At 35.4% G+C, this 14,692-nt stretch overlaps 1 protein-coding gene across 3 annotated transcripts in view; it reads left to right on the top strand.

Moving 5' to 3' along the window:
* The window catches only part of LOC145674331 (cell adhesion molecule Dscam1-like), a 1,494,831-nt gene that overhangs the window by 1,064,230 nt on the left and 415,909 nt on the right, over window positions 1-14,692 (top strand). For all 3 annotated transcript variants that reach the window (XM_081744257.1, XM_081744259.1, XM_081744258.1), the window contains exon 5: window positions 408-569. In XM_081744257.1, coding sequence (XP_081600383.1) covers window positions 408-569 — 162 coding nt within the window. The remainder of the gene's footprint in view (window positions 1-407; window positions 570-14,692) is intronic.

Below are 14,692 nucleotides of genomic sequence, written 5' to 3'. Positions count from 1 at the left end.
AAGTATTGTGTATTAGTTGAGGTAAACTGTTCCAGAGGCGTATGTATATAAAGCTAAACACCTTCTTGGATACTTAATATAGGTACCTTCGACGATGTTGGAGACCTGGGATTTGAGTCACGGTGGGAGTTGACATACCACGTTTTGCTATAGGTTAAAATCTTGTAGTTACGTTAAACTTGAAAACAACAAACCGACCAACATATAAAAACTAAAGTTTAAGTGACATTTTTTTGCGCTATCTCTGTTGGTTTTGCCTTATAATTTATGATTTTATAGCTTCAAAGCTCCTAATTCAACTTTTGTACATTGCATAATTGATTAGGTTCAAAAATGACAATGCTCATTTACGTTTCTTCAATTATCATAAATTTGCTAATACGATTATGTTTTTTTTTTCTTTGCAGTTGTGCGTCAAAATTATGAAGTGCAAGTGTACGATGCACATGTGATAATGGGGAATACAGCTGTGTTAAGGTGCATAATACCTGCTTTTGTGAAGGAATATGTCACTGTGACATCCTGGTTCAGAGATGATATGATTTTGCTCCCAGGTTCGGATGATGCAAGTACGTATGCGCTTTTACTTATCGTTGTTATATTCTCTTTTAGTTATATATTAAACATTATTTTAATCAGTAAATGAAACGTTGCATTTGGCTAATATTTATAATGAATGAAAATGAAGGCGTATTACATTTTGTAAGCACGTCTTACGTACTAGTGTTCGTACATGCCTTTGTAATATCTAACGTTACTATTCGGAGGAGCATGCAAATGATTAAGAATAGTTCTCTTCAGTTGAACATATGTGCCTTAACTTAGGATTAAGATTAGGAATTATAAAGGGTATCCCATAAAGAAATCAATTTTTCAGTGTATAGTAACATACAAATTTATTGATGAAATGAAGTATTTCCATATTACATATGAACATGTTTACATATTTTTACAGTGTATGCTACCTGTGATTATGTATGAATTATGATGTCACTCAAATGCCTTCCATAACTCTGGAGGCACACTTGCGTTCTTTCGACGAATTTTTCATTACTTTTCGGCATGCTTGCACGTCTAGTTCTGAAATTAAACACTGAATATTGGCTTTGATCTCTGGAAGTGATCGTGGTTTGTTGGCGTACATACATAATTTCAAATACCCCCTACAGAAAGAAATCACAAGGTGTCAAATCGCAAGATCTGGGTGGCCAATTTCAGTATGACAACACGCTGTTCCATAGTGAAGCGCCCCATTCCTACCTGGACAGAAACAGGAAACGATACAGATGAAAACCGTGTAACGTTCAGTGCTTCCAACTTACTAGAACAGAAATTTTCAAATTGCATTCTTTATTGGACACTCTTTATTTCTGGACTTTCAACGCCTATGACATGGTTAGCCCGTCACGTATGAGGGATTACTTCCTTCGGCGATCACACTACCCCTGGAATTGGGGAGGAAGAAAGGAGTGAGGAAGGAAGGAAGCGCTCTGAACCATTATGTAAGATGGCATTCCCGTTTGCCTCTTGTGAATGAGGAAAGCCCAGGAAACCCTCACTCAGAAAGGTTAAACTGAAAAAGCTGTTGCACTGTTTTCGATGAGTGTTCTCAACGGGAATCCAACTCGGGACAGCTCCTACCAAAGGCAAGAATATTAGCCACTACGCTACGTGGGACCACTTTTCGCTCAATAGACAGAGCGATTTGCTATATAATTTTGCTACATTACGGCCTCTGTATAACTGTGTCACGTTACGGAGTATAAGTACTGATTCTTTATTCCAAATGAAAACTGTTTGGAATAGTTGATTTGATTTGATTTTAGCGTCTCTTCCAGAAGCGAGGCTATATAAAACGTGGACCTCCAGCTTAACGTGGGATCCAAACCACATGAGCTCCCGCCGGGAATCACTGTTTGAAATAATAACTTTCTTCATTCAGTTATATTTTGAGATTATTTTGTTTGAAGAATATATGTGCGTGTGAATATGTGTATAAAAATTTCTGGTTAGTTACAATTTGAATAGCAGCTTAATAACTTAAAAAGAGATTATAATAAGGACGTCTGTATTGTTCTTAACTAATTAGAATGACGACAATTGCCTAATTCAGTCACATGACCAATATTTATAATTTCTAACGATATATGACAGTAGTGTTGAACCCGAGACAACGACAATTGTACAAGAATCATACAGATTGCGTCTTTATTTAATTATGGCACGTTTACACATACAATTATTTACTGGAGTTTACCACTAATACTTAGGATTAACATTTGGAAATAGATTTCTGGCTTTTCGGCATTTATGGGCACGTTAGCTCGTCACATATAAGGAATGAAGTCTCTCGATGATCACACTACTCGGTGAATTGGGCAGCAGAAACGAATACGGAAAGAAGAAAGCTGCCTGGGACCATCATATCAGGCACCATCACGGCATTTGCCTGCTGTGAATGAGAAAAAGAACAGGGAAAACTGACTCAGGGTGGCTGGTCTGTAAAAAAGCTTGTACACATTTTCGACCGAGCGTCCTCATCGGTAATTGAGCCCAGACCACTCGCACCTAAGAGGAGAAAGTTAGCAACTATGTCACAGGGCCACTAATATTTAGTATAAGTCGTAAAAATCAAAATGCATTATAAGCCTGAAGCTACTAAATTTAATAAGTGCTCAAAAGGGACCATTCCAATTTGGTGAATTCAATTGCTGAAAATGATTGCTAGCACTGGATTCAGCACAAAAAAAAAAGAGAGAAAAAGAGAGTGTTTAGTAGCAATCCGTATACAGGGTGGAAGATAAACGAGGGCAAAGTAGGAAGTTAGAACGTAGAAAATGTCTTAAAATCCTATGTTAATTTTGAAACGAGTAGAGGAATTGATGTCAAATGTTGGACATGAGGAACGCATGTAATGCTCCACTGAATAGGCGTAATGTGAATCGTGGTAGACATCTGAAAAGCTGCTATGTTAGGTTTAGCGCAAGAAGAAGATACGAGAAAGAGAACATGTGATATATTGTTCTTGACGCACACCGTCTATTGAAATCAATAGTGGTCAAAACAGTTTGAGACCTCTGTAACAGGAGACGTTCTACGCTACGGCGATGTGTCAATACTGTCGTAAAGGTGACATGAATGACGAACTAGAGACCCTGTAGTACGATCCATGAGCACGTTGTACGCACGAGGGGTAGAAAGATAAAATCGAATCCTAGAACATCAAGAAGGATGTTTGCAACGTGTAACGGAATGAGAAGTAGTTCCATTGGATGAATACTTTCGTGTTACTTTGCTCAAAGGCACTTGTCCCATTCACGATTCTGGTACATTAATGACACTCTCCAAGAAAACGTGCCGGTTGTAGCACTGGTAACTCTTCTCACATACTGTTACATGTAATTGGCAGTTAAAAAAACTGTTCACATCAAGTCTATTCAGTGGAACTCTACATGCATTCCTCATAGCCAGCATTTGACCTCAATTCCTCTACTCGTTTCAAAATTAACATTGCATTTCTAGACATTTTGTACGTTCTATCTCCGCACTTTACTCTCATTTATCTCCCACCTTGTATACGGTGCGCCACTAAACACACTCTTTTTCTCTGTTTCTCTCGGTGATCAATCCAGTGCTAGCAATCATTTTCAGCAATTGAATTCACCAAATCGGAATGTTCCTTGGTCAGAAATTCCTAAAACATTTAGTAAGTACCGTGATCAAAGTAATTCTGAAAGTCGGAACACATAATTTGCTATAAATTTATAACTTTGATAGATTTTTACATAGTGAATTTTTAGTATGATTTTTTCGTTGTTCATAGGTCTATAAAGATATAATGTAATAATGGTGCTAACTAATATGAATGCGATTTCTTTAAGTGCCTACGTAAATAGTAATTTTAAAATTGTGGAATTAAATTCTGAATCATACTTATAATTCAAACACATAAGACTCTGTGCCTTATATAGCATTGCTGCTGAGCGGGACGTTAAACTCCATATCAGTCTCTGAGTAACTCTAAAATGCAAACTTCAAAAGATTTAAACTTCGGGTTGCGTAAAGAACTTGGTGAAAGTACATAATTATACGTTCTTAGTTCTGATTACAAACACAAGGCATCTCAGTCACAAACATCCCCAATAATTCACAATCAACCCAATAGCTGTCGCTAGCTTTGCTATTTCCTGCCACTCACCAACAGATGTCACTAGCGTGCAAACAATTTGCAGATGAGCCGGAGGCTTGAAAGGGAACGAATAATTTTTGTTGAAAACAATACAACACATTTATCCTACTCATATTTGCCCAACTTGAAAAGAACCGAGGTTCTCAGTTTCATCTGTATGTATGTATACACCAATGTTAGTGATCATATCAAGAAGCATTGGTCATATTTCCATTAATATAATGAGTTACTCCCAACGGATGTTTTTACATATGATAAAAAATACACATTTAAATGACTTTTGTAATTAGTTAATTATTAAAAAATATATATAAATTCAGGAATTCTTCTAACACTCATCGAAAATAAAGAAATTGCAGGACATCAGTTAATGAAAATTCACATATTAATAATTGTATAGTGTAAATTGCGTATAGGTAACTCTTAATCCCGTAAGTAAACAAAAGAAAACAACACAGAAGAAACAAAAGAAATATATTACGGATAATTACCAAATTCGTTTGTTGTGAATCTCTTAATTTCCATCAAAGCTCTGGAATCGTGTGAGTCGTTAAGCAGCTTTTTAAAAAGAATAATACCCAACTTTTAAAAAAGAGCCAATAAGCAGAAAATAATTTTAAAAGTGCTAAAGAGAAGAAAACTATTTTTAGAAGCGCTAAAATATTATCAATAAAATAATGAAGTCTTTGCGAAATAAGGGAAATAAACAACTAAAAATTAGCATTAAAGCTATAATTCTGAGTAGAAAAGTGGAAAAGAAAATAAATCAACTTAAAAGAAAGAATAACCAACATGGAAAACAATAAAAAGCAGAACATATTTTAAAATAAATAGTAAATTAACTGATTTTAAATCAGTGCTGAAAAGCATAAAAAACTAAAGGGCTGAGGAGTAGATATAATATAAAATGCTAAAAAAAGAAATAAATAAAAATAATAATCATAAAGTGCACTTAAAAAGCAAGACGCAATTTATTAAAATTATCCCTACAACGTTTTGAAGTATGTGCCAACTAAAACAAATTGTTTTTTAGCTTTCAAGCACTTACTATGACTATTGTCTACTTTATGTTATTTCTGCCTGTTTAGCGCTTTTCTAAAGCCGGTCACTATTTTATATTTTTTATTTAAATAGTTTACAGCTTTTTAGGTGTATGTTAGGAGAGATAAAACAGCAACACATACGAGGGTCATCTAGAAAATAAAGACCGTTTAGTTATACTGCCGTCATTTCATTAAGCCAGGTGGATTTCGTGCCAAAAGACACTACCATCAACGCAAAACGTTATTGTGAGACTGTAAGAAATGTACAGCGAACAATCCAAAGCAGGGGGCGAAGAGTGTTTTATGGAGGAATTTTGCTTCTTCATGACAGGCCTGCCCTCACACTTCTGTTGTAACTCAGGAATTGCTGCATCAATTCGGACGTGAAATTTTTGATCATCTACCCTATAGTCCGGACTTTGCTCCTAGCAATTTCCACCTAAACTTAAAGAGTTTGTGACTAGTGAACGTTTTGGAAGTGTTGAAGAATTGGAGAATGAAGTGACCACGTGGCTTAATGAATGGGGGTCAGAAGAGTATGGCACGGGGATTCTGAAGCTTGTTAACAGATATAACAAATCTTTAAAAGAATATGGTGATTATACCGGGACGTGAGGGAAGTTTGATTTATGTAACAGAACTGCTTTTTCCAATATTTTTTTTTTTCATTTTGCATAACTGAAAATTATTTATTTTCTGGATGACCCTCGCACAATGAGTTCCATTAAATTGTCGATGAACGACAATTATTCTAACGCCATAAATTATTTTTTCTAGATTATCCCCTCCCCCCGGCAAGTATGTCATGTTGTTCATCTCAAAGTAGATATGACAATCTTAAAAATGCAGTTGACATCTTGTAGCAAAATTGTTACTGAGTGTTCAACAACAATGACATACTGACAAGGTCAATTCAACTTTCACTGATATCTAGATTACAACCTGTACTTTTAATTTTAAATTGCCTATTATATTTATGTTTGTATGAAAATTACATTGTTTAATCCATATTTCCCATTGTTTTAAAGATTAAACATTATACAATAATATATTAGGTATATAATGTAAATGTGTCTTCATGCTCAACGAAACATCTATAGATTATATGCTGCATGTATGTATAGACAATGCTATAAAATTTACAAGGTAAATTTTCCAACATTAAAACATGTCAGCACAATACAGCTTCAGTGAATGCTTTAAAACTTTTGTTATCTACGTAGTAGTTGATTTTATTTAATATACTGTGTATGTTAGCGATTATGTCATTAGATTACATTGTTTATTTGTGTTGGAAATATTCCTCAATTTCATATTCCTGTAATCGCAGTGCTCAGTGTTACTATCTGAACTATGTATTTTTGTCAATAAATCACTGGCATTTCTCAAATGGATAATGGTGTCATAATGATAGGCAGAAATAAGTATTCTGTATCTTTTTTCACAAAATTACTTAGGTGTACACGAAAATTAAGTTGTATATATACAATTCTGATCTTATTTAATATTACGTACGAAATAATATATGAAACAAAAATGAAAAAAAAAAAAAAACATAAATGAGTCGAAGTGAGAACGTAGAAATCGATCTTATAGTAGTAAAAACATCAATAACAACATACTCAGGGCATTTTCTATTTCAGTTTAGCGTCCCGTTCAGCATCGAGACTATATGAGACATGGACTCACAGTTCAACGTGGAATCTAAACCACATGATCTCCCGCCGAGAATCGAACCCGGGTCTCCCGCGTGCGCTATTCACATAGCCCCGAGGTAGCTCTTAGGGCAAAGTGATCGTGGCATAATGGTTAGGATATTCGACTATGAATTTGGAAAACCATAATTAGAATCCAATTATAGTGTTCTTTCATTTATTTTATTTATTTCTCTTTACTTTTGCGATTCTTCATAAGTTCAACCATTTTAATTTTTTACTCTAAAGTAAAGGAGATATACCATTGTCGTTTACCATATAGTTTCACAATGCAAATTAAGGTTGTATCATCATGTGTACATAATGGCTTACTTAGGAAAAGACTGTGGTATCTGCGGTCTTAAGGCCGCTGGTGGCCTTCCAGGGTCGTAACGTTAGGCTTTACGGGCGTGTTTTGAAAAATGATAAATTATACATATAAGGAATATGTAATATACTAGAAATATGCTTGTCAAAAAAGTAAATACAATCTAATTATACTCCGTGTCAAAAGGCAGCAAGTTTCTAGCGAATATAGAAAGTAGAGTTATCAATGCAGCTGATGTTTCTTTTTTCAGTCAGTTAAAGTTATGATATCGATTAAACAAGTTCTTGATATAAATTTCCTCATTTTTGAAAGTATTTGAACAACTTGGCCAACTAGTTACGTTATCAATACATTACAGTTATTTAGACAAAGAAAGTTATGATGACTAAAAAGAATGATGGATGATGGAAAAAATTGGCTAATCTCTTCAAACTCCCTTCAGAATGAGTACATTTGTTTCAATAACTTAGCAGAATTGATATAATAACTTACATCACTCAGGAATTTGGCTGTATTGATAACTTTATTTCTTTGTGCTCGTTGGGAACTTGGCTTCTCTGTGACACAGAGTGTACTGGATTGGGATATCACAACTTTCTGTAGATTGAATTTGACTGTTTCTGCATTCCATATAGCCTACTTCAGTATACTTTGTAGTCAATTCTTTAAGAGTCCCTATCACTGCGAAATTAAAATACTGCTAATTTTACAGTAATTATGTGATATCTTCAAATAGATAAAAGATAATCGAAAAGTGGATCAAGACCTCCCTAGACGATGTTATACTGCATGAGGTACCGTTATCACGAGTCACCTAGTAGCTTTCCGTTTGCAGTTATTTAGAAACGCGAAAACAAATGACGATTTTCTAAATGGATGGATATCGAAAGCAGATAAATGAGTCATGATAACGGTATCTCACGCAAAATTATATTGTCTAGAGAGGTCTTGTTCCACTTTTCGATTATCTTTTATCTACTTGAAGATATCACATATTTACTGTAAAATTAGCGGTATTTTAATTTCGCAGTGATGAGGCCTCTTAAGTAAATATATGATTCCGAAAGACCAACACCACATTCGCGTTTAGCATTAAATCCCTTACGATTTGACACTAATCATATCGTCAAAACGCCAATTGAAAAATATATTTCAGACGACTATATTCATGCATGGGGACACCGTAGTCTAGTGGTTAGACTCATGTCCACGTGATCCCGGGTTCGATTTTCGGTCGGTGCTTCCCCAATTTTCGGCATCCGCCCAGTGTCGTGAGGCAAAATTGGGGAGTCACGTAAATAAAAGACGTGATGACCACTAGGTCTAAAAAGCTACCTAGACGCTGGCTAGCGATAGGGCGATGTGACGCGCTAACCATAGGTTGGACGTAGTTCCACCAGTCGCTAACATATTGGATGGTAGTGGCGTGGAGTGCTTCAGGCGCCAAATATCGGGCTGTTACGCCAAGTGGTTTGGTTTTGTATATTCATGTACATTAATTAGAAGTGTTTCATTTTAAGAAAGATATCATTTTTGTGGGAAATCGTTCTACTTTTTTTTCTCTATTTTGGATCGACTAATGGGGTATTCTGAGAGGTTGATAGCGCTCTTTCTCCCCTCCTAACGCTGGAATTTCCTAGATATGCAAATGCTATCTATATCAATCTGCAGACTGTAATATTTCTTGCTAATCGTAAACATAATCATTTTCAGTAAAGAATCTGGAAAAAAGTATATAAGGTAACAATAATTAACCGTTGTTAAATTTTTCCATTTGCATATAGTAATGTCTTGAAAATAAGCACTTCGACCTCGTCCACAGTTTACACGAGAAATACAGTTTCGATGGGTTCATATCCCAGCCTTCCATGAACCCATGCATTTACGGTTTAGTAGTTTTGTAGAACATTTCATTACTAATAAGAACAAGGACCACGAACACTCACTGGTAAAGCATTCTCTATCGCGCGTGGGGCCCCTATTTTAATCCTGGATCAAACCATGTGGACTTTTCGGTGGACAAACATCGTGTGCGTGTGTTTTCTCGGGGTTTGAAAATATATTTCAAATATTTGGTTCGTCTTTAGTCGTAGGGTCCTGTAATGATTGCTCCGTCTATAATATAATTCTGCTTGTAATTGTCTTCAGTTTGTGGTTGCTGACATTATTACAGTCAGCAGTCATGTTTTGCTGAAATTATCATTTCGGTCTGTACAAGGGATAGTCTGGAGGTTTGATGGCGCTGTTTGGCTCCTTTAACTGTGGTATACGGAATGTTGGAACTTTCTGGATATGTAAGTGTTACTCCCTGTAATATCACAATCTCCTAAGAGGCTTCTTGAATCTTTCTTGTATCCAGTGAAGTATTGCTTTTGTCCAATTGCCATCAGTTCTTATTGGAATGTGTCCTGCCAACTGCCTTTTTAAACCCTATATTTTCGCGATTATACCCGTCATTTCTGCCACCTTCCCGATGTCTGCATTTCTTTTCTTATCTTTCCGGTTATTCCAAAAATAATTAGCTTAACTTATTTTTTTCTTAACTCTTTGTAAATGGGTTGAATATATATATATATATGATCAACATAGTGTAGTAGATATTTTTTTAAAGTTCAATCTGTGTGTGAAGTAAATTGTGTGGAATTACATACAACTTAAAAAAAACACTTGTGTATGATATTTCAACACCTGCCTATAACCATATTGATTCAAAGTTGTTCTTATTTGTATAAATGAAGCACGGAATTTTCTGTAGGATCGTTCGGCAAATGATAATTGTGCAACCTTAAGTTGTTTTTGGTAAAAAAAAAAAAAAAAAAAAAAAAGTGGTTTATATATGACGTAATTGTATTCTTAATGTTCATATTGATGTGTTTTTGAAATTATCGTCTGTCATATCTGGATTAAGTCAGTTAACTGAAAGAGGCGTTTTTGTGAATTAATTCGCATCGGAAATTTAGATATGTAACAAGAAGTTATTTATTTTAATCTAGTGATTTCTGCAAATTGGAAAGTACATGTGAAGTTTAGATTGTCTATTTTTCTCTTTGGTTTAATTGTTGAAAAAAATAGATGAGTGCTTTGATTACTAATTGCTAGTATATTATTCCTGAATTTCGGATAGACTTCATTATAAACACTCGCTCACAATTGAGGCTAAACAGAGTTTTTTGTCATAGAGCTTGAATGCATAATAAAGTAACTGCTGAAACACATAACTTGCCTTAGCAATTTTCTTAACTCAAACTTTTCTTTCTTTTTGTCTTTATCATCATTTACCCTCAATGTAGATTGTTATTAAATGTATACTTTCTTGGAACAGTAATTGATTTGTAAACAACTTCGACGCCTCTTATGCTATATGAATATAACTTGTTTTTTTTAACATCGGTGAAAGTGATACCTCCAGTATATAATGATTTACATTTGTTTATAAGAAGACAAAATGCTTTTCTAAGCACGTTACCCCTTGGACGCAGGCAAGACTGCTAACTTCACTGTAAGGTTGATTGTCCAACTTCAATAATTGTACGGCGCTAATTGTCTATTTAGTATATATATATAGTGTGTTTCAAAACAACACCTCCAACGTTTAGAAGGTGATTTCTGACACTAAGACAAGACAAGAAGTATAGACCAACCTGGGTATACAAATACTTCCTTTCGATTTTATAACCAGCCGAAAGTTTGTCGGAAAATTGAAAAAAAAAACTTTATAACTCGAAAACAAAATATCGGATCTATATCGGGCAAAAGGGAATGCCCATTATTTTTAATTGCAGATTTCATTTATTTATCATTGAACGCGATTCAGGGAAGGGTAACCCTCAAAGAAATTGAAGAATTCCTGGGGTATTTTATCAATTGTTGAATGAGGAAAATAATCAAAAATCAAACACAATATTTCAAAGAACGAACATTATAGTATATAGTTCAAATTTGAAGATCACTGTTAAAATTCGGAAGAAGTATAGATTCACACATTTGTTAGATTGTCTCATTAGAATAAATTGTCAGAGGAACAACTGTCTCTCCAACGGACATAACTTTTGAGCGTATGATTTATCATTTAGGAAAAAGAAATGAAATATGTATGATGCATGAGAGTTCGCAGCTTTTGTAAGTGTAATTATTATGAATTTCCTGTACTTTACAAACTATTTACCACTTTAATTTCTTTCTTCACATTTTTTTTAAAAATTAAGAATCTATTCTTGATGTGTTTACATTGCGCTATTAAAGTTTTAATTATACATTTTTATTTCACTATACTTATTTATTTTCCTGTTAATTTTGAAGTTACCTTAACTGAAGTTTCAGGGCCACGTTTCCTTCGCGGTGCCCTTCTAGCTTTTATGCTCTAATACGTTAGAAATGCCCTGAGTTATGGAAACAATTAAGGATGAGTGACAACGTCAGAGGAAGGATAGGATGGCAAGTGTCTGCACTCGATAGCTATGCCTGCCCTCCCGCTCCTACATGTTTTATTGTAATGTAGATCAAATACCCTTTTCAATATACAAATATCTCTTTAGGAATACAGACATTTGCTGCTCTGTATTTTTCTGCTTCTTCACTTCTTCCCTCCAATAAATTGAAGTTGGCATTGGCACTGTTAAGAATCTCTTAGTAAGTTTCTGTATTAATATCTTCCAAATTTTAAAATACTTTTTTTTCTATGAATGTTTTACAGATTAAGAAATAGTTATTGTGCCCCAATGAAGCAATCTGTATAAGTTACTTCACAATCTTGACTACGCACGTCTGGTAGAATTCATCATATAACGCCTACCAAATCCTGTATATCATAATGTGAAAAATGCTAATACGAAAGGCGATCAGCAAATATCCTCACATGGACTAGACCATACCGACATGAATTGAAGTTACCTGCAGGGGCGGATCTGGGGGAGGGGGCGATCGTCCCCCAAGAAGAGGAAACTTTCTTATTTTATACATAAATAAAACCCATCCCAGAGTTTGGAGCTCTTAAAATTAGCTGTAAGTAGCAATATTGCAACCTACCGCTACCCTAGAAGTCCGTTCAGGATTCGCCACTAGTTACCTGTAATATTTTTCGATGCAGTCCCCTGCCAGTATGTGTTTTCTCTCATGTGGATACGAACTGCTTTTTCTTTGACAGCGTGGGATTATGTGACTATTAGGAAACTAAATAAATCACTTTGTTTTCCATCATAGACTAATAGTGTTTGAGACTCATAAATCGAATTTACTTCATGTCCTTTTGAAGTTATTCACACAATTCACATTTGCTTACAATTAACCCAAAACAGTATTTCTCAGCCTTTTCAACACTACAGACCTTTTGCTACCCTCGTACGTTTCCTTATTTCTTACAAATTATAACAATAATAATAAAATGTATTTAAAATACATTTTAACGGATATCCAGTGAAATTTATCAATGTCTCTGGAGGGTAGTGGCCCAACAGTTGAGAATAACTAACCGACCTAGAAGAACGTGCTTATTATTTTCGAACGGAGAACACTCCACAAATTCCGCATTTTGAGCGTCAGTATTTTTTATACATTTGTTTATCATAATATTTACTTCATTGATACATCTATCGAAATCATACTTCTTCCTCCAAAGAGGGGGGGGGATACGGTGTGTCAAGATAGAATTCTCGTTTTTTGGTGTGAGAAGATTCTCATTCGATCCCAGAACATAAGAGTTTGTGATGGACAATAGTGCCCGTGAGTTTTCTCAGGTTTTTTCCCCGTTTTTACCAACGCTCTAATTCCATGCATTATTTCGCAATAATTTGCTTTCATTTATCGTTAGTTTCCATTATCCTAAAATACATAACCCTGATATTTAAAAACTTCGTTTCATTTCAATACAAGGGGGCATAGTGGCTTAGTGGTAGAACGCTTACCTGTGGTGTATGAGGTATCTGGTTTGATCCCCGGCCAAGTAAGTTTGTGGCCGACAACATCGTGCCTTTGGGTTTTCTCTGGGTGATTCCGTTTCTTCCTATATTCCATCGATTCTTTCATCATCATTCACTTGCTTAACCATCGCCTTATATAAAAATTTAAGTCTCAGTCTGTGAGTAACGCTAGTTTCTAGTCGCCTTTCCCCTACAGTCGTCACCTTCCTGGATTTATATGTAAATGAACAGTGATGATGCTGAACGTAAATGTGTTTTAGTATTTATTAGCAATAAAAGGATCGTATTAAATGTAATTAAAGCTACAATTTCTTATACAAGGTCCGGCAAAAGGGCTCTCGTATTTGGAGAGGGCGCTGTGTGAGTTATAGTGGGGATACGGCGGCAGAGGGGGTATCCATCGATAGCACTATTCGTGAAATTTTCAGTAGTGACAATGGCGTGACGCGGTGAGCATCGTGCATTTGTTGTGGTGGAGTGCGTTCGTAATGGTGGTTCTGTGATTGCTACTCAGTGGGTATTTCGTATCAGATTTGGACTTGACTGGCATGATTCTGTTCCAGATAGAAAAGCTTTTCAAGTTTGGGTATCAAACGTTAGTGGAAAAGGTTCTACACTGAGAAAAAAAATCGCCTGACTGAGCTGCGTAGGTACTGAACGCTTTGGAGATTGCTGGATGGACGCCCTCACATGCACCATATTTTCTGGCGTTGTTACGGTCCGAGGTCGGCCAGCGATTTGTTCTATCAGTGTAGAACCTGTTCGTCTAAAGTTTGATACCCAAAATTAAAAAGTTTTCTATACCGAACAGAATCATGTCGGTCAATATAAAATCGAATGCGAAATGCCTGTATACCGAAGATGGCACATACACCGTTATCGATCGATACCCCCTCCGCCGCCGTATCCCCACCACAACTAACACAGCGCCCTATCCAAGAACGGGAGATCGTTTTGCCCGACCTTGTATAAAACCCACAAGTATTTATTCTATGTCAAGCACAACACAATTTAGTAACTAAGCAATAGGAATACGGTATATTAATTACAAAGAACTGTTACTTCTTATCTATAGGACAGTGCAATATTTAATAAACTTTTCCGCCAACCTATATAAAGGATATTCCATTAACAAACCGTATTTAGATTGTTGCATTCATGTTTGTGTAACCTCAAACTAGTTAGTGAACAAACGAAAAAAAAGTAAAATGTAAAAAATATGAACAATTAGAATGTTTAATTAAGCACGATTTTAACTTGTAGCGGAGAGCGAGCCGAAGGCTTCAGGGGAACAACCCGTATGATATAAAGATAATAAAATTTATTTATCTGATTTATTTTAAAAGTAACTAAGTAGAGTGATTAAATCCTATATAGGGTATCAATGGATCTCGAGAGGAAGAAAATGGAATATTTGGGTTTTACATCCCCAGGCTTATGCCATGTGGGCTAAAGGAGACGGTGAAGATTAGAAATGAATGAAATCATGCAATGAAGAAAGTGGAAAAGAACAGGTGAACCCC

The sequence above is a fragment of the Thermobia domestica genome, chromosome 17, assembly GCF_964235325.1.
Source record: "Thermobia domestica chromosome 17, izTheDome1.hap1.1, whole genome shotgun sequence".
NCBI lineage: Eukaryota > Metazoa > Arthropoda > Insecta > Zygentoma > Lepismatidae > Thermobia > Thermobia domestica.
The sequence above is the reverse complement of the archived record's forward strand: the minus strand, read 5'-3'. Positions and strand labels throughout refer to the sequence as shown.